At 44.2% G+C, this 12,964-nt stretch overlaps 1 protein-coding gene across 1 annotated transcript; it reads right to left on the bottom strand.

The window, feature by feature from the left end:
• LOC8055660 (expansin-B3) lies at positions 10,710–12,332 on the bottom strand. Its single transcript, XM_002464898.2, has 4 exons — positions 12,053–12,332; positions 11,831–11,940; positions 11,507–11,691; positions 10,710–11,254 (listed from the first exon to the last, which is right to left on the bottom strand). Exons 1-4 carry the CDS (start codon positions 12,240–12,242, stop codon positions 10,933–10,935), a joined length of 807 nt encoding a protein of 268 aa, XP_002464943.1. The 5' UTR covers positions 12,243–12,332; the 3' UTR covers positions 10,710–10,932.

Below are 12,964 nucleotides of genomic sequence, written 5' to 3'. Positions count from 1 at the left end.
TTAGGTTTTAGGTTATTTTGGGCCAAAGTTACAGTGGGAAGGGCCCAAATATCACGCGAGAATGAAAAATTTCTATAGCCACGGACTATCCGATGTTGTTTCTGATCTATAGCAACAGACCGTCCAACGCAAAAGAAAAAAATTATAGCAACGGACCATCCATCGCCCTATTTGGTTTTAGCAACTGACCATCCTTCACTAACCTTTAGCGACTCACCGTTCTATGCTAATTAACTGCTTTTAGCAACTGGAGTCAGTTACTGATTAAGGGTTGTGGTGTAGTGACACTAGGCACAAGGGGTTGAATTGGAGCTTATAGGTTGCTTAAATTTTTAGAGAAGCCCAATTCAACCCCCCCTCTTGGGCATCTTGATCCTTTCATAAAGTCTGCCGCCACTCGTGTTGAGACGCTCGAAGAGGACGAAAAAGAAGAAGAAGGAGACGTGCCAGCACAGGAGGCGCGGGAACGCCGGCGAGTGTGAGAGCAGATGGCGCAAGAGCGCGGCGCGCGCGTGGCGGTCGAGGACCGGAGCGCGGCGAGCGGCAATGCGAGCAATGCGGCGCTGAGGCCACCACGGAGCGGGGGCTCCCGGAAGGCGACGAGTGCACGCTGCGTCTCGCGGAGCAGGACGGAGCAGAGAAGCGCCCACTGCAGCGGGCGGAGGAAGTCGGCGAGCAGCAGGTAGAGGCCGTAGAGCACGAGCAGCGCGGTGGCGAGGCCCGCGTGCGCCACGGCGATGTAGAGGGACGTAGCAGATCGGTGTTTGACAAGTCACGGACGGACTTGTACAAATGCCAAGCCTCCCCTAGGATTTGCCAAGTTTCTAAAAATGCAAAACCAATATGCAAAACTGTTGGAGAGGTGTTTCTATGAATTTTGGCAAAAATCAAAAATGCAAAAGCAATATGCAAAACTGTTGGAGATACGTGGTTATATTTACTCCCCCCCCTCTCAATTCATTTCAGAACATTATACTTCATGGGCTTTAATGTATTTTGGTTGAACTTCGTGAGTTTTCAGAATGTATTTTGGTTCAACTTTAGTTTAAATCATATCAACTCTTTAGCGTTTTTATATCATAAATCTTTGGCTCGCAACTTTGATTTGCTTAGTTGTTGTAGTTTTTTATACAAACTTTGATTTCATATTTTATCCAAAAATTCCATTTTATATTTTACAAAAAATGTATTAGAGATCCTAGACTCCACTTTTAGTTACAACTAGTATAATACCTGTGCTAACGCCGCGGTTTTTTTTAGAATGCTATAGTAATTTTTTAGAGTTCTAATTTTGGATAATTGTTTTTAAGTCTGTATATATTTTATGAATCATCAGTACATAAAGACATCTTTACATTTTCTCTAACTTTTTAATCAAATATTAGATATCTTTAGGAATGTTGTCGTTGCACTCGTTTGCAGGACTCGCCAAAATTTCAGCTAAGAACTCCGTCCTTAGTGATCTTGATAACTGTGAATGACTGATAATATTTTGTCAATATTTAATCGTTCATTGATGCAAATATAGTTGGAGACTGCATGTGCTTACATTATTTATCGGCGGCAATCTCACGGTGTTTCCTCTTGCTCTCTTCCCTTTCTTCTTCAGTTATCCTCGCTCGACGATCACACTGATACTCACGTTGTCTCCTATTTATCTCCTCCCTTCGTTCATTGGTAATCTCAGCACGACGATTGCGACCTTACGATGTTTGGGCCCGCCTCGACGAGGCCTCATCTTTAACAAGAATTTTAACAAATTTAGATTAGATTATAAAATTAGAAAAAACACCCAATTATTAAAAGCATACCTGTGACGTTGGAGATGTCGCTTAGCACATCGCGTGTATGTCTAGGTGTAGACATTGAAGCCTCCTGAATGAAGAAAAAAGAACTGCAAAAGGGCATTCATGAATTTTATCTTAGACGTTGCATGATTAGTCAGAGACTCATACTATGACCTCATACACTTTTATTAATTACTTACTACAGAAATATGCAACTATTTAGATGTACATGCATATAGATTTCAGAAATCACCCATCACCCATCCGAACCTATATCTAAAACCATTACCATTTAGATCAGAATACTGCTACTCATTTGAGGTTGCCGTCAGGGACCTAATCAAGTCAAGAACAGCTAGTGACATACAGTAGAGGCAACACCTAAGCACGGCGCATACTTTCATAGGCACAAATAATGCACTTACAGACAAATAAAGGAGAAGAGGAGTCGGTCTGGGTACTAGACTAATGTACCTGGAAATGAGGATTGCTTGGTCGATGTGTACGCTAATCAACTGGAATTCGATGATCACCGTCTCCCTGCGGTCTGGCGTCACAAGCAAATTTTTTCGCGCTTGAAGAACGCGCACCTGAGGGCGCTCCCCGGCGCGGCGGAGAGGCTGGCGCTGTGCAAGGCCGACCTGCTCGACTAGACGCGTTGTGGTCGGCCGTTGCAGGCTGCCACGGCGTCTTCCACACCGCGTCGCCCAGATCCGATCCGGTACGTATACGTGTAACCTATAGTAGTACTTGAATACGGATATACTAAGATCGATCTATGATCACGGTACATGTCACGTACCGTAACAAGGCTGGCCTTTGGAGGAAAAACATTTTCTCCTGTATGTACTCCAGTAGGGACCATATACAACACCTACTGGCTACTACAACTATTTATTATTTATTATAAAAAAGATCAACCAAAATCTCAGCAAAAAGATTTATTACTCCAGTAGTAGAATATTTTTGCGACAGAAACTGTCTCCTGCATGCATGCATGCAAAATTCACTCCTGGAGCCAGATGCGTGTTTTGACCTGGTTATGGTGGAGATTAGTGGACCGAATTAGTGGAGATGCGGTGAGTTTGTTGGGGCGTGAGTTTGTCTGGTCTAACGGCCCAAGAAGTTTTCAATTATAGTGGAGATATTGGTATGAACAATTACTTCAGCCAAATGATCACAATAATAAGTGGGTAATCAGCCAAACATTATTATTCTCTATAATTATTAGAGTCCACTGACAGTCAGGTGTCTCTTATTATTGTGATAATTTCTAGAATTTATCTTTTGTCTAATGCATGTTGTGAGAACTAATGTGAAAGCCCTATTGACGATCTACAATTAGTAGTACTATTATATATGTTGTCATCCTTTGCATTGCACCTATGCGGGTCTTCAAAATATGTATTAGTTTGAAATCTAAGTTTAAGTTTAGAAAAATGCATAAATCTAAATCTTCAATCCACCAGCTAGAAAACATAATTCCTGTATTTTCATTGGTGATAAACTATAATCCATTATTGCCTAATGAGAATCAACTACTATTAGGAAACATTACAAATGTCAGTATTGCCTCTACCTAACCTACCTCTGAATTGCAGAGGTTTTCAACGATGGAAGCTAAAAAATGATAGGGGTGGTGTTGGCAATGTTGGATTTCCAATCAGGGCATCGGCAATGTGTGCTGCTGGGCTTATATTAGTAGCTGCTTGCCGTGTGTCGGCTGTGTGGCTGCGGCCTGAGGCCTGCGTAGTCACTAGCTGCTACTGCACAGCTCAACGACTAACCTACACTTGCGCTACTACTTGGCTGTGAGTGCATTAACGGCGTGCCCAAGAGTAAACTTGTCATACCTGTTGGAATTGTCCAAGGTGATAGGGGCAATGAACGACATGCTGTTGGAACCGATTGGCTCCGAGGAGGTGAAGAACGCGCTGTTTGGAATGTTTGTAGGGTAGTATTTTCATTTTATTTGGTAATTAGTATCAAATCATAGACTAATTAGGTTCAAAAGATTCGTCTTGTAAATTATTCTCTAGTTATATTTTTAGTTTCATAAATAATCTATATTTAATACTTTATGTATGTATCTAAACATTCGATGTGATGGAAGTTAAAGTTTAAAAAGACCAACCAAACGGGCCTAAAGCCCTAAGGCCGTACAGCTTCCCAGCACACCTTTTTCCAAAGACGTTGGGATCGTTGTGGAGAGGAGGTCACGGCAGTGGTTCTGCGTGTTCGGATTAGTAAATACGAATATTATCCTTATCCCTAAAGTGGAGAAACCGGAAGAGCTGAGACAAATTCGGTCGGTCGGCTTATGCAATGTGATATACAAGATAGCGTCTAAAACAGTGGCTAAGAGATTGCGGGAGATACTACTGAAGTAATATCTAAAGAGCAGTTAGTGTTTGTGCCAGGTCAATTAATAAATGATAATATTATTACAGCCTACGAGTGTATGCACTTTATGAAGAAAAAGCAGGCGAGAGACGGCTGCTTTTGTGCCCTAAAGCTAGATATAAGGAAGGCATACGACAAGCTAGAGTGGGACTATCTACAGAAGGTAATAATCAAACTTGACTTTCACCGTTTGTGGGTAGATATGATTATTAGACGGGTGAACTCGGTCTCTTTCTCGTTGATTCTGAATGGCAGTAAATTGGATACTTTCAAGCCGTCTAGGGGCATTCGTCAAGGGGATCCAATATCTCCCTATCTCTTTTTGTTAGCAGCAGAGGGCCTTCAAGCCTCTTCAAATTTTGTTCTCGGTCATCAAACCTCATGGGAATTCGGGTGGCTCTGACAGCACCGATGGTGAGTCACCTTCTATTCAGCCTGCTGCTTTTCAAGGCGAATATGGAGAATGCAGAAATTGTGAAGAATGCATTGGATCTGTACTGTCAAGCTTCACGGCAATAGGTTAATTTGGAGAAGTTGAATCCACTTTGCAAAGGGACGCAACAATGATACCTGTGGTGAGATCAAGGCAATCCTCAAAGTTCATAATGAGACTTTGAGTGAGAGCATTCTCTTATCTCAAAGACAGGGTGTGGCAGAAAGTGTAGGGGTGGATGGAGCAATGCCTTTTCGGCCGGTGGCAAAGAGGTGTTGATCAAGGCCGTTACCCAGGCCATTCCAATGTACTCGATGTCATGCTTTAGGCTTCCAAGGGGCCTGTGCAAGCATATTGATAGTCTTTTGTGCGACTTCTGGTGGGGCAGCAAACAAGGAAAAAGGAAGACTTGTTGGGTCGCTTGGGATGATATGTTGATGTCAAAAGGTTCGGATGCGCACAGTTTCACGAACATCGAGCTATTCAACCTGGCCTTGCTGGCACGCCATGTGTGGTGCATCGTATAGGACCCGAGTTCCCTTAGTGCAAGGGTACTGAAAGCAGCCTAGTTTCCTATAAGAGAGTTGCTGGATGCGGAGTTAGGCTCATCTCCTTTATAGGCTTGGAGAGCTATCATCGACAGTGTTCAAGTGCTGCAACAAAGACCGCTGAAGGATCAGGTTAGACGAAACAACAAAAAATTGAGAGTCATTGTGGCTTCCTAGGGTTTGCATGTTGTAACCGCTACGACCGACGAACGATACCACGCCACAGTGGAACTCTAAGCTTATTGATCAGTCATGATGGAGTTGGAATAGACAGCTTCTGAGGGAGTTCTTCTCTTCGTTGGACTAGGAGACCACTGAAAACATCTCGCTAAGTACGACGAAGCAAGCCGACTTCTGAGCATGATACTATGAGAAAAAGGGCATTTTTCTGTCTGGTCGGCTTACTGGATGCTTGGTCGGAATCGAGAAGTGACGTCGCCCTAGGCAGAGGATAGGCCAGGCCAGTCGAACATAAGGGAGTAGGATAAGGAATGGAGCAACATATGGAGAAGCAAAGTTCTATCCAAGATCTGTGTTTTCCTGTGGCATTTGGCGAGTTAGTCCATTCTAACAGGGGACGTTGAACATTGCAGGAACATGGCATTGGATGGGACCTATATACCTTGTGTGGTAGTTTGGATTCGTAGAGGCATGTACTGATGGAGTGCAATTTAGCCAAGTGTGTCAGGGCATTGGAGAGGGAGGAGCTTACTACTTTTATATGCCAGATAGAAATGCTAGACACAAGAGCTTGGTTAGCAGAGGTCATGGCGGTGCTCAAGCACAAAGAGCTTACATGAGTAGTGGTTTGCCTTTGGGCCATCTGGTATGCACAACATCAAGCGCTATTTGAGAGTAAACTTTAGAGTCCGTTCTCAACAAGCAGCTTTGTGGAACAGTTCATCAATGAATTGGAGATGATCAAGACGAGTAACCAGGAGAAGCAGAAAGTAGGCGATCTAGCACAAAAATGGATCTCACCACCAAAGGGATTTACGAAGGTCAATGTGGATGTGACGATATCCAAGAATTCAAGCAAGGCCTCGATAGCGACTGTGGCTAGGGACAAAAACGGTAATTTTCTAGGCGCATTGTCATTGATCCTGGAGGGTTGCACTGACCCAGAAATAACAGAGGTGGTGGCGTGCCACGAGGGCCTAGCTTTGGCCAGTGACCTTAACCTCCTAACTCTCTAGGTGGCAAGTGACTACGTTAATGCAGTAAGAAACATCCATGGTGAGGGTTTTGGGAGGTACGGGCCAATCATCTTGGAAATCAAATCCCGAACGTGAAGCTTCACAAGAGTGTGGAGTTTGTTCATGAAGGCAGATGCTCCAATATTGATGCTTATTGTCTAGCTAGGAGCTCTATAAACTTTTCAATAAGAAGATATGTTTGGTTTGTTGCTCCTCTTAACGGAGTTTGTACCAATTATCCAGATGAATAAAGAAGGGTGATGCTTTGCTCAAAAAACAGTTGGAATGTGATTGGTTTGGCTAATCCAAACTTAATTATGAGATTAATTAAGTGTTAAGTTTTTAAGCTTGTTTAACATAGGTTGAGGTGGTTTAGCGATATCCAAAGGAAACCTTTTGAGGCACCAGTGTATTATGAAGTCTAAGTCAAGATATCAATGTGAAGAGAGGTAGAGGAAGATGAAGCTCATATGGGGGAGGCAATAAAAAGAGATTTAAAGGGTTGAAATATACCTAGAGATCTTTTATTTAGATAGAAGTGCTTGGAAAGCAGCTATCGATGTACCTGAACCGTGACTAGGGGCTCATGTTAGGTTTTAACTCTATCCTACCCCAACTTGCTTGGGACTAAAATGCTTTATTGTTGTTGTAAGTTTTTATCCACCTGTCATTTATTTCCAATTAAATAAGATCTACCGTAATCGGCAGCAACTCTTAGATCTTGTAGGGTTCAAGTCCTTGACCCACAACATATCTATAAATAAGAGGAGACATCCCCAACGGCTCCATCTATATGAAACAAACACACAACCGGTCATTAAGGCACCGGAGGGTTTAGGAAGGTCGTCTCCCATGTCCATGTGTTGTTGTTACAGATCTACACCAAGCTCTTCATCAAGAGAGAGTTCTAACTCTCAATTGGTCAAGATCAATGCATCTACTCCATTTACATTAACTTCATCATATCTCCAGCAACACAAATAGCATCCACAGGCTCTGCTGGTTAGTATTTAAGATTAGTCTCCGTATTAAGATGAGTTAGTGATCATGTTTCAACTAAGATAAAATCCTATTAATCAAGGTTTTAATTCAACAATACCGTCCATAATTATTCTTAATTTCTCTCAAATAATGCGACACACATGGATTCTATTGGTTGTTTATGAGATTAGGTCAGAGAAGTTCTCCTTGGTTTGGGATAATAATACTAATCTTTTTGAAGGTGCTAATCTAGAGTTGGATAATGGCATTACCTAATATGTTTGTGCGCACATACAAGATGTATTTGTTCTCGAGCAAATTTATCCTTCCAAGGGTATCTTCTACGTAGAGCATGTTTGAATGAGCTCTAAATCTAAAAAAAAATAGATTTGCATCTACCCTACCCAGATCCACCGTAGAGAAACTTTATCGTGGATTTGAACTCCTGCCAACTGTTTGAGATGGCTCTAGCAGGAGCCGGACACGCCGGCGAGAAGGCACTACTGGGTGACACGCGACTAAAACTCTAGACGTGGCCAGGCTTAGGAGGGTGCAGAGCGTGAAAGTTGCGAGCAGGCTAGAGCTTGTGGCAGAGGGCTAGGGACAAGATGGACAGTGAGATTTGCAGGCATGTGGTCGGCGATAGATGGAGGAACTCATGAACATATGCTGACAAAAGAAAAAGAAAGAAGACGAACCGGTATGTTGTGGCAGTGATGTGGGTAATGTTCTCTATCTTTACAAATTTCTAAGTTTGCATAGCAATAACTGAGGTGCTTCACGAATCCGTAGATTAAGTGTTTGGCTTGAAAAAGGTGAATCTGAAGTTGATGTTTTTTTAATTTGAAGCTGTAGAACTCTCCCAAATAGACTCCAATAAATATATCCTTCCATATAATTGGCCTAGCAGCTATTGGCTGGGCAACTTAGAGAACAAGAAACAAAACATGGTTTGAGAACAAATTATTGAAAGGCACCACCCTTTGCGATCAGATGGCATGAAGTTCAACAAGTACGACATGGCATGAAGTGCTGCTGTGCTGATGAGGGATGTGAGGATACGTGCAAGTGCAACCCAGTAGCCCACACACAACCCTGACTGACGTTGCAAGCAGAGCAGCCCATGCCACCGTGCGCGCGCAACCTGAGACATCCCCACACAATGCCATGGCTCCACAGGTCGCCCGGCAACCGGCATCCATCCCCTAACCGCGAGATGGTGGGTGCGGGTGCGGGTGCGTGCGACGACGACATCATGGGCCCTGGAAATCTGGTGCCACCATGCACGCTCGGCTGATGGTGAGATCACTGGCATCCTGCGTGCCAGACTGCCGCCAGCCACTAGTTCGCTAGACACCCGGGGCCCGTCGGCTGTTGCCGTCGGGGTACGTGACCCGCACCTCACATGCGAATATGCAGCGCAGCCGTCGTCATCCGACGCCCCCTCGCCGGCACATGCGCGGCGCATGGACACATCGTGGGTTAGCTAGGCAAGAAGAAATCTTTCCGGAGCTAACTGTTTTGTTTGGATGAGCGGAAGTGAGGTAGTAGGAAAATCCAAGGCTCTCCTTTTTTTTCTCTCTTGCGTCCTTATCTCCTTGTGTCCGAAAAAGAAAAATCATGGACAGCTTGCGGAGCACAAATGGTTTTGATTTGCGCAGCGAGTTAATTTGACTGCGTTTAAGATGCACTTAGCGTCATGGATCAACTTGGTGACAAATTCATTTGAATCTGTAAACTCTCTCAGCATCTGCAGTTTTTGACTGCTGCGCCTGCGCGGTCATTGGAAGTGACAGGAGAGGCAGGAGTGATGGTTTGACGACTCCAGTATTCACGGCGTGGATTCGGTGCAGGTCGCTTTAAGCGGCGGCTTTGCTGGTTCCTAGTTCCTACGGCAGTGAAACCCAGGATGATTCCGTTTCCGTAACGCACTCGTCAGTCGTCACAGGAATTAAGACCGGTTTTGACAGTTGCTGGAATTAGGATTGTGTTCGTTTTCAGTTTCCAGGGCCGGGTTGCCAAATCTGCGGCGATGAATCGGACTTTGAAGGAAGAAGAACACCGCTCTCAGTCACGGAACCACGGTCCTCAAGTTGTCACTGCAGACATTTCAGTTTATTGCAATTTTGATGTCATTCTACGGACAGAGGACTTAATGAGCCTGGGCACTCACGATCACGTAGTGATGCAGAAAAAAAATTAGGGGGCTGAACAAAAGTTCCATATCGACTTAGCTCTACTATTACCTCTCGTAAATATAGATTAATGATGAAATTCACAAAATATATTTAAAAAATAAAGTTTTCAGTCCACCCTACCTTATAAATTTGTGTCTAAAATTAGAAGAAGAGCACTAGGAATTCCACTAGGCCGCCAGCAGCGGTAGGGGGGGCTGGAGCCCCCCTAGCCCCACTGCTGGCTTCGTCGCTGGATACCCCCTCTACCAACATGCCAAATCTTGAAGATAGAAGATACCCCGTGCATTGCTGGGTGATTGGAAAAAATTTAAATGAAATCAAGTTGACCTGACGTGGATAGCTTGCAACAAGAGATTCGAAGTTAGTAACATGACATAGTATTAGTGGAATATGATATGGATAATTATTAGAAGATGATATATACTTAGTGAAAAATGATGTGGATGTCTTACATGTTAACAAAGAACTTTTAGTAGGGATTAGCTTTATAAGAGATAAGAGATATAGATTGCCCCTATTTTGTTCTCGACAAGCACGTCAGCTACTAATAAGACAATTAGACAACAATGCAAGTCTCCATGCTATGCCTAAACCAACCTAGGTAAATTGGTCTTATTTCCTTCATCCCCAAAACAAATGGAAGTCCTGCTCCCTGATAAATCAAAAACGATCCCACGTTTAACCTAATACATACAGAAAAATAATTACTAATGCCTCCGATGTTTAATAAGTATCACCAAATTAATAAAAATACAAAGTTATTTTAAATATTTTATAGTAAACATATGTGAAGATATAGGTGTTGATACTATTTTTTATGTTGTACTAATAAATGGACGTAAACCGTTCGTTTAATTACTAGACCAGATGGATAAAGTTACCTATTATTTCCTATGAGGTATATGTAAAGTACTATATACTAATTTTTTATTTTTATAAAAGATGGAAATAAGGAAACCTTCTTAGCAAATCTAGTTAAAATTAGGATTGTTTGACTCCTGAGGAGTGAAATTTGTATCTTTTTATTAGGAGCGGAGGGAGAACTATAAAAAAAAACTGACCAACTCAGTTTTGCTGGTTTGGACGTGTAAGATCAGATTCCCCTAAGCTGCTGAATATATAACCAACCGATGCTACATAAAAATCGACATGGGAACAGGACGTACTGAATGCCACTGAGAAGTTGCTTTATATATATATAGGAGTAATTTATAACCTTGATCAGACTGGTTCATGTATTGACAGTGAGCGGGAAAGCACATCCAAACTTGCTTCCTCATCTCCTAACTCTGTCAACATCCTATGCACCGAAGATTGATGCAATTACATACAGTACAGTTCCAATGAAGCCAATGACACCGAATCAGAGCGCATGTAGTAGCAGAGCTAATACTGAATGATGGAGCGGTAATAGTTGTTGGGCGCCCAGTTGGCTGGGATGACCCGGTTGGCCACCAGCTTCCTGCCGGACTCGTTTGTGATGCGCAGCGAGAAGGGCGCCTGCAGCCTATGGTTGGCGTCCAGCCTCCAGATGGATCCCCAGGACTCGCGCATCGGCGTCCAGTAGCCGGAGTTGGCCTCCATGATGTCCACCTGCACCACGTCGCCGTCGCCGTCTTCGAACTCGACGAGCACCGCGAAGTAGACCGGGTTCGAGCCCTCCTCCACGTGGAACGTCACCTTCTGCCCCGGGTAGTTGCAGGGCACTCTGCATGCATGTGACATGTTTGCTTCCATTAGTCTTGTGTCTAGCTAGTCCGACAACAGTCCTCAAAATCTAGATTAATTATACAGATAGGAGCAGGTAGTACAGTATATAACTAGTAATACTTCTGCGGATCTACAAGAGCTCCACATGCATCCCCTATATTCTGTTCAGGCAGGGCCTGCAAATTGTTGGTTTCTGGCTCTATGCGCGACGTGCAGTGCATGTGCAATCGCGCATGACGCCGATACCCACCTCTTGAACTGGATGTCGATGATGCCGGCGTGGCGGAGCTCGTTGTTGCGGCCGGGCTTGGCCATGGCGCCGAACGCCGTGCCGCTGAGGTCGAAGTGATACTTGGACACGGGGTAGTAGTTCATGTCAGTGATGATCACCGTCTCGGGGTTGCCGGAGCAGGCAGGGTGTTTCTGGCACCGTATCTAGTAGGAAAGAAAATAATTAAAACGGAGGGTTTCATTCATTAGTCAAAAGTCAACAGTATATATGCTCGAGCTAGCTTTCCGTTTCCAATAAGGCAGACACACCAAATTTTAATTAAAAGGATCTTCGTCGACTGACCTGGTAGCAGGAGCCACATCCCTTTCCATCTTTGAACAGGGGCTGATTGCCGCACGACGTCATCGCGGAGAACGGCGGCAGGTTCACGTTCTTGAACCCGCAGGCGCCACCTGCAGCATGCACATCAATGGAGACCACCGCGCGTTAAGCCAACAGCACAACGTGCACACATGCAGTCATGCTGATGCAGTATACGACGATCCTGCCGCCGTAGTGCCGTACCATTGTCGTCAGGGCCGGCGCCGGTGGGCGCACCGTACCAGGTGGCTCTGGCAGCCTCCCAGTTGGGATCGGCGGTGAAGTCGGAGGCGGTGAAGTTGGCCGGTGTAGCGCACGAGCCATACGTGACAAGGAGGGAGAAGATGAGCGCACCAATAAGTGCTGCGACCACCTTGGAGAAGGAGGATGCCATAGCTGCTAGAGTTACGCGAGAGGTGTAGTAGCTACGATTGATTTGGCTGACAGGAGGAGTTTTTGCGTTTCGATGATCTGGAAGGGAGCAGCTCGCCGGGGTATTTATAGACCGGAAAAAGAATCTCCAAGGAAGGCCGCGCGCGATCGACATCGATCAACGGCAGTTGCGGCCGCGTCGACGTGTGGTGCTTTGGCCTTTGGTGCGTAGGGGTCACATGGCTGTGGAGCAAATCATGCGAGAGACGGAGGGTTCGGATCACGAGTGAACCATTAAAAAAGCAACCGGCCTCTTGGCAGTTATCGCACACGGTGTGTATTATCGAGAGTTGCTAGGACCGGTTCATACCATACATACACTGATTATGATTCTTGTTAATCCTGTGCATAAGAGATGTACAGCGCGCCTTCATTTTGTCTGATATATGCAGTGTAAGGAATTGAAGAACACGGGAGATTTTATTTATTTATTTGTTTATTTGAGAAAAACAACCGAGAATACAAACTAGGGCCTTGTTTAGTTCTAAAAAAATTGCAAAATTTTTTAGATTCCCCATCACATCAAATTTTGCAGCATATGTATGGAACATTAAATATAAATAAAAAAATAACTAATTACACAGTTTACCTGTAATTTACGAGACGAATCTTTTGAGCCTAGTTAGTCTATAATTGGACAATATTTATCAAATTATAAACGAAAGTGCTACGGTATCCGTTTTG

The sequence above is a fragment of the Sorghum bicolor genome, chromosome 1, assembly GCF_000003195.3.
Source record: "Sorghum bicolor cultivar BTx623 chromosome 1, Sorghum_bicolor_NCBIv3, whole genome shotgun sequence".
Classification (NCBI taxonomy): Eukaryota; Viridiplantae; Streptophyta; class Magnoliopsida; order Poales; family Poaceae; genus Sorghum; species Sorghum bicolor.
The sequence above is the reverse complement of the archived record's forward strand: the minus strand, read 5'-3'. Positions and strand labels throughout refer to the sequence as shown.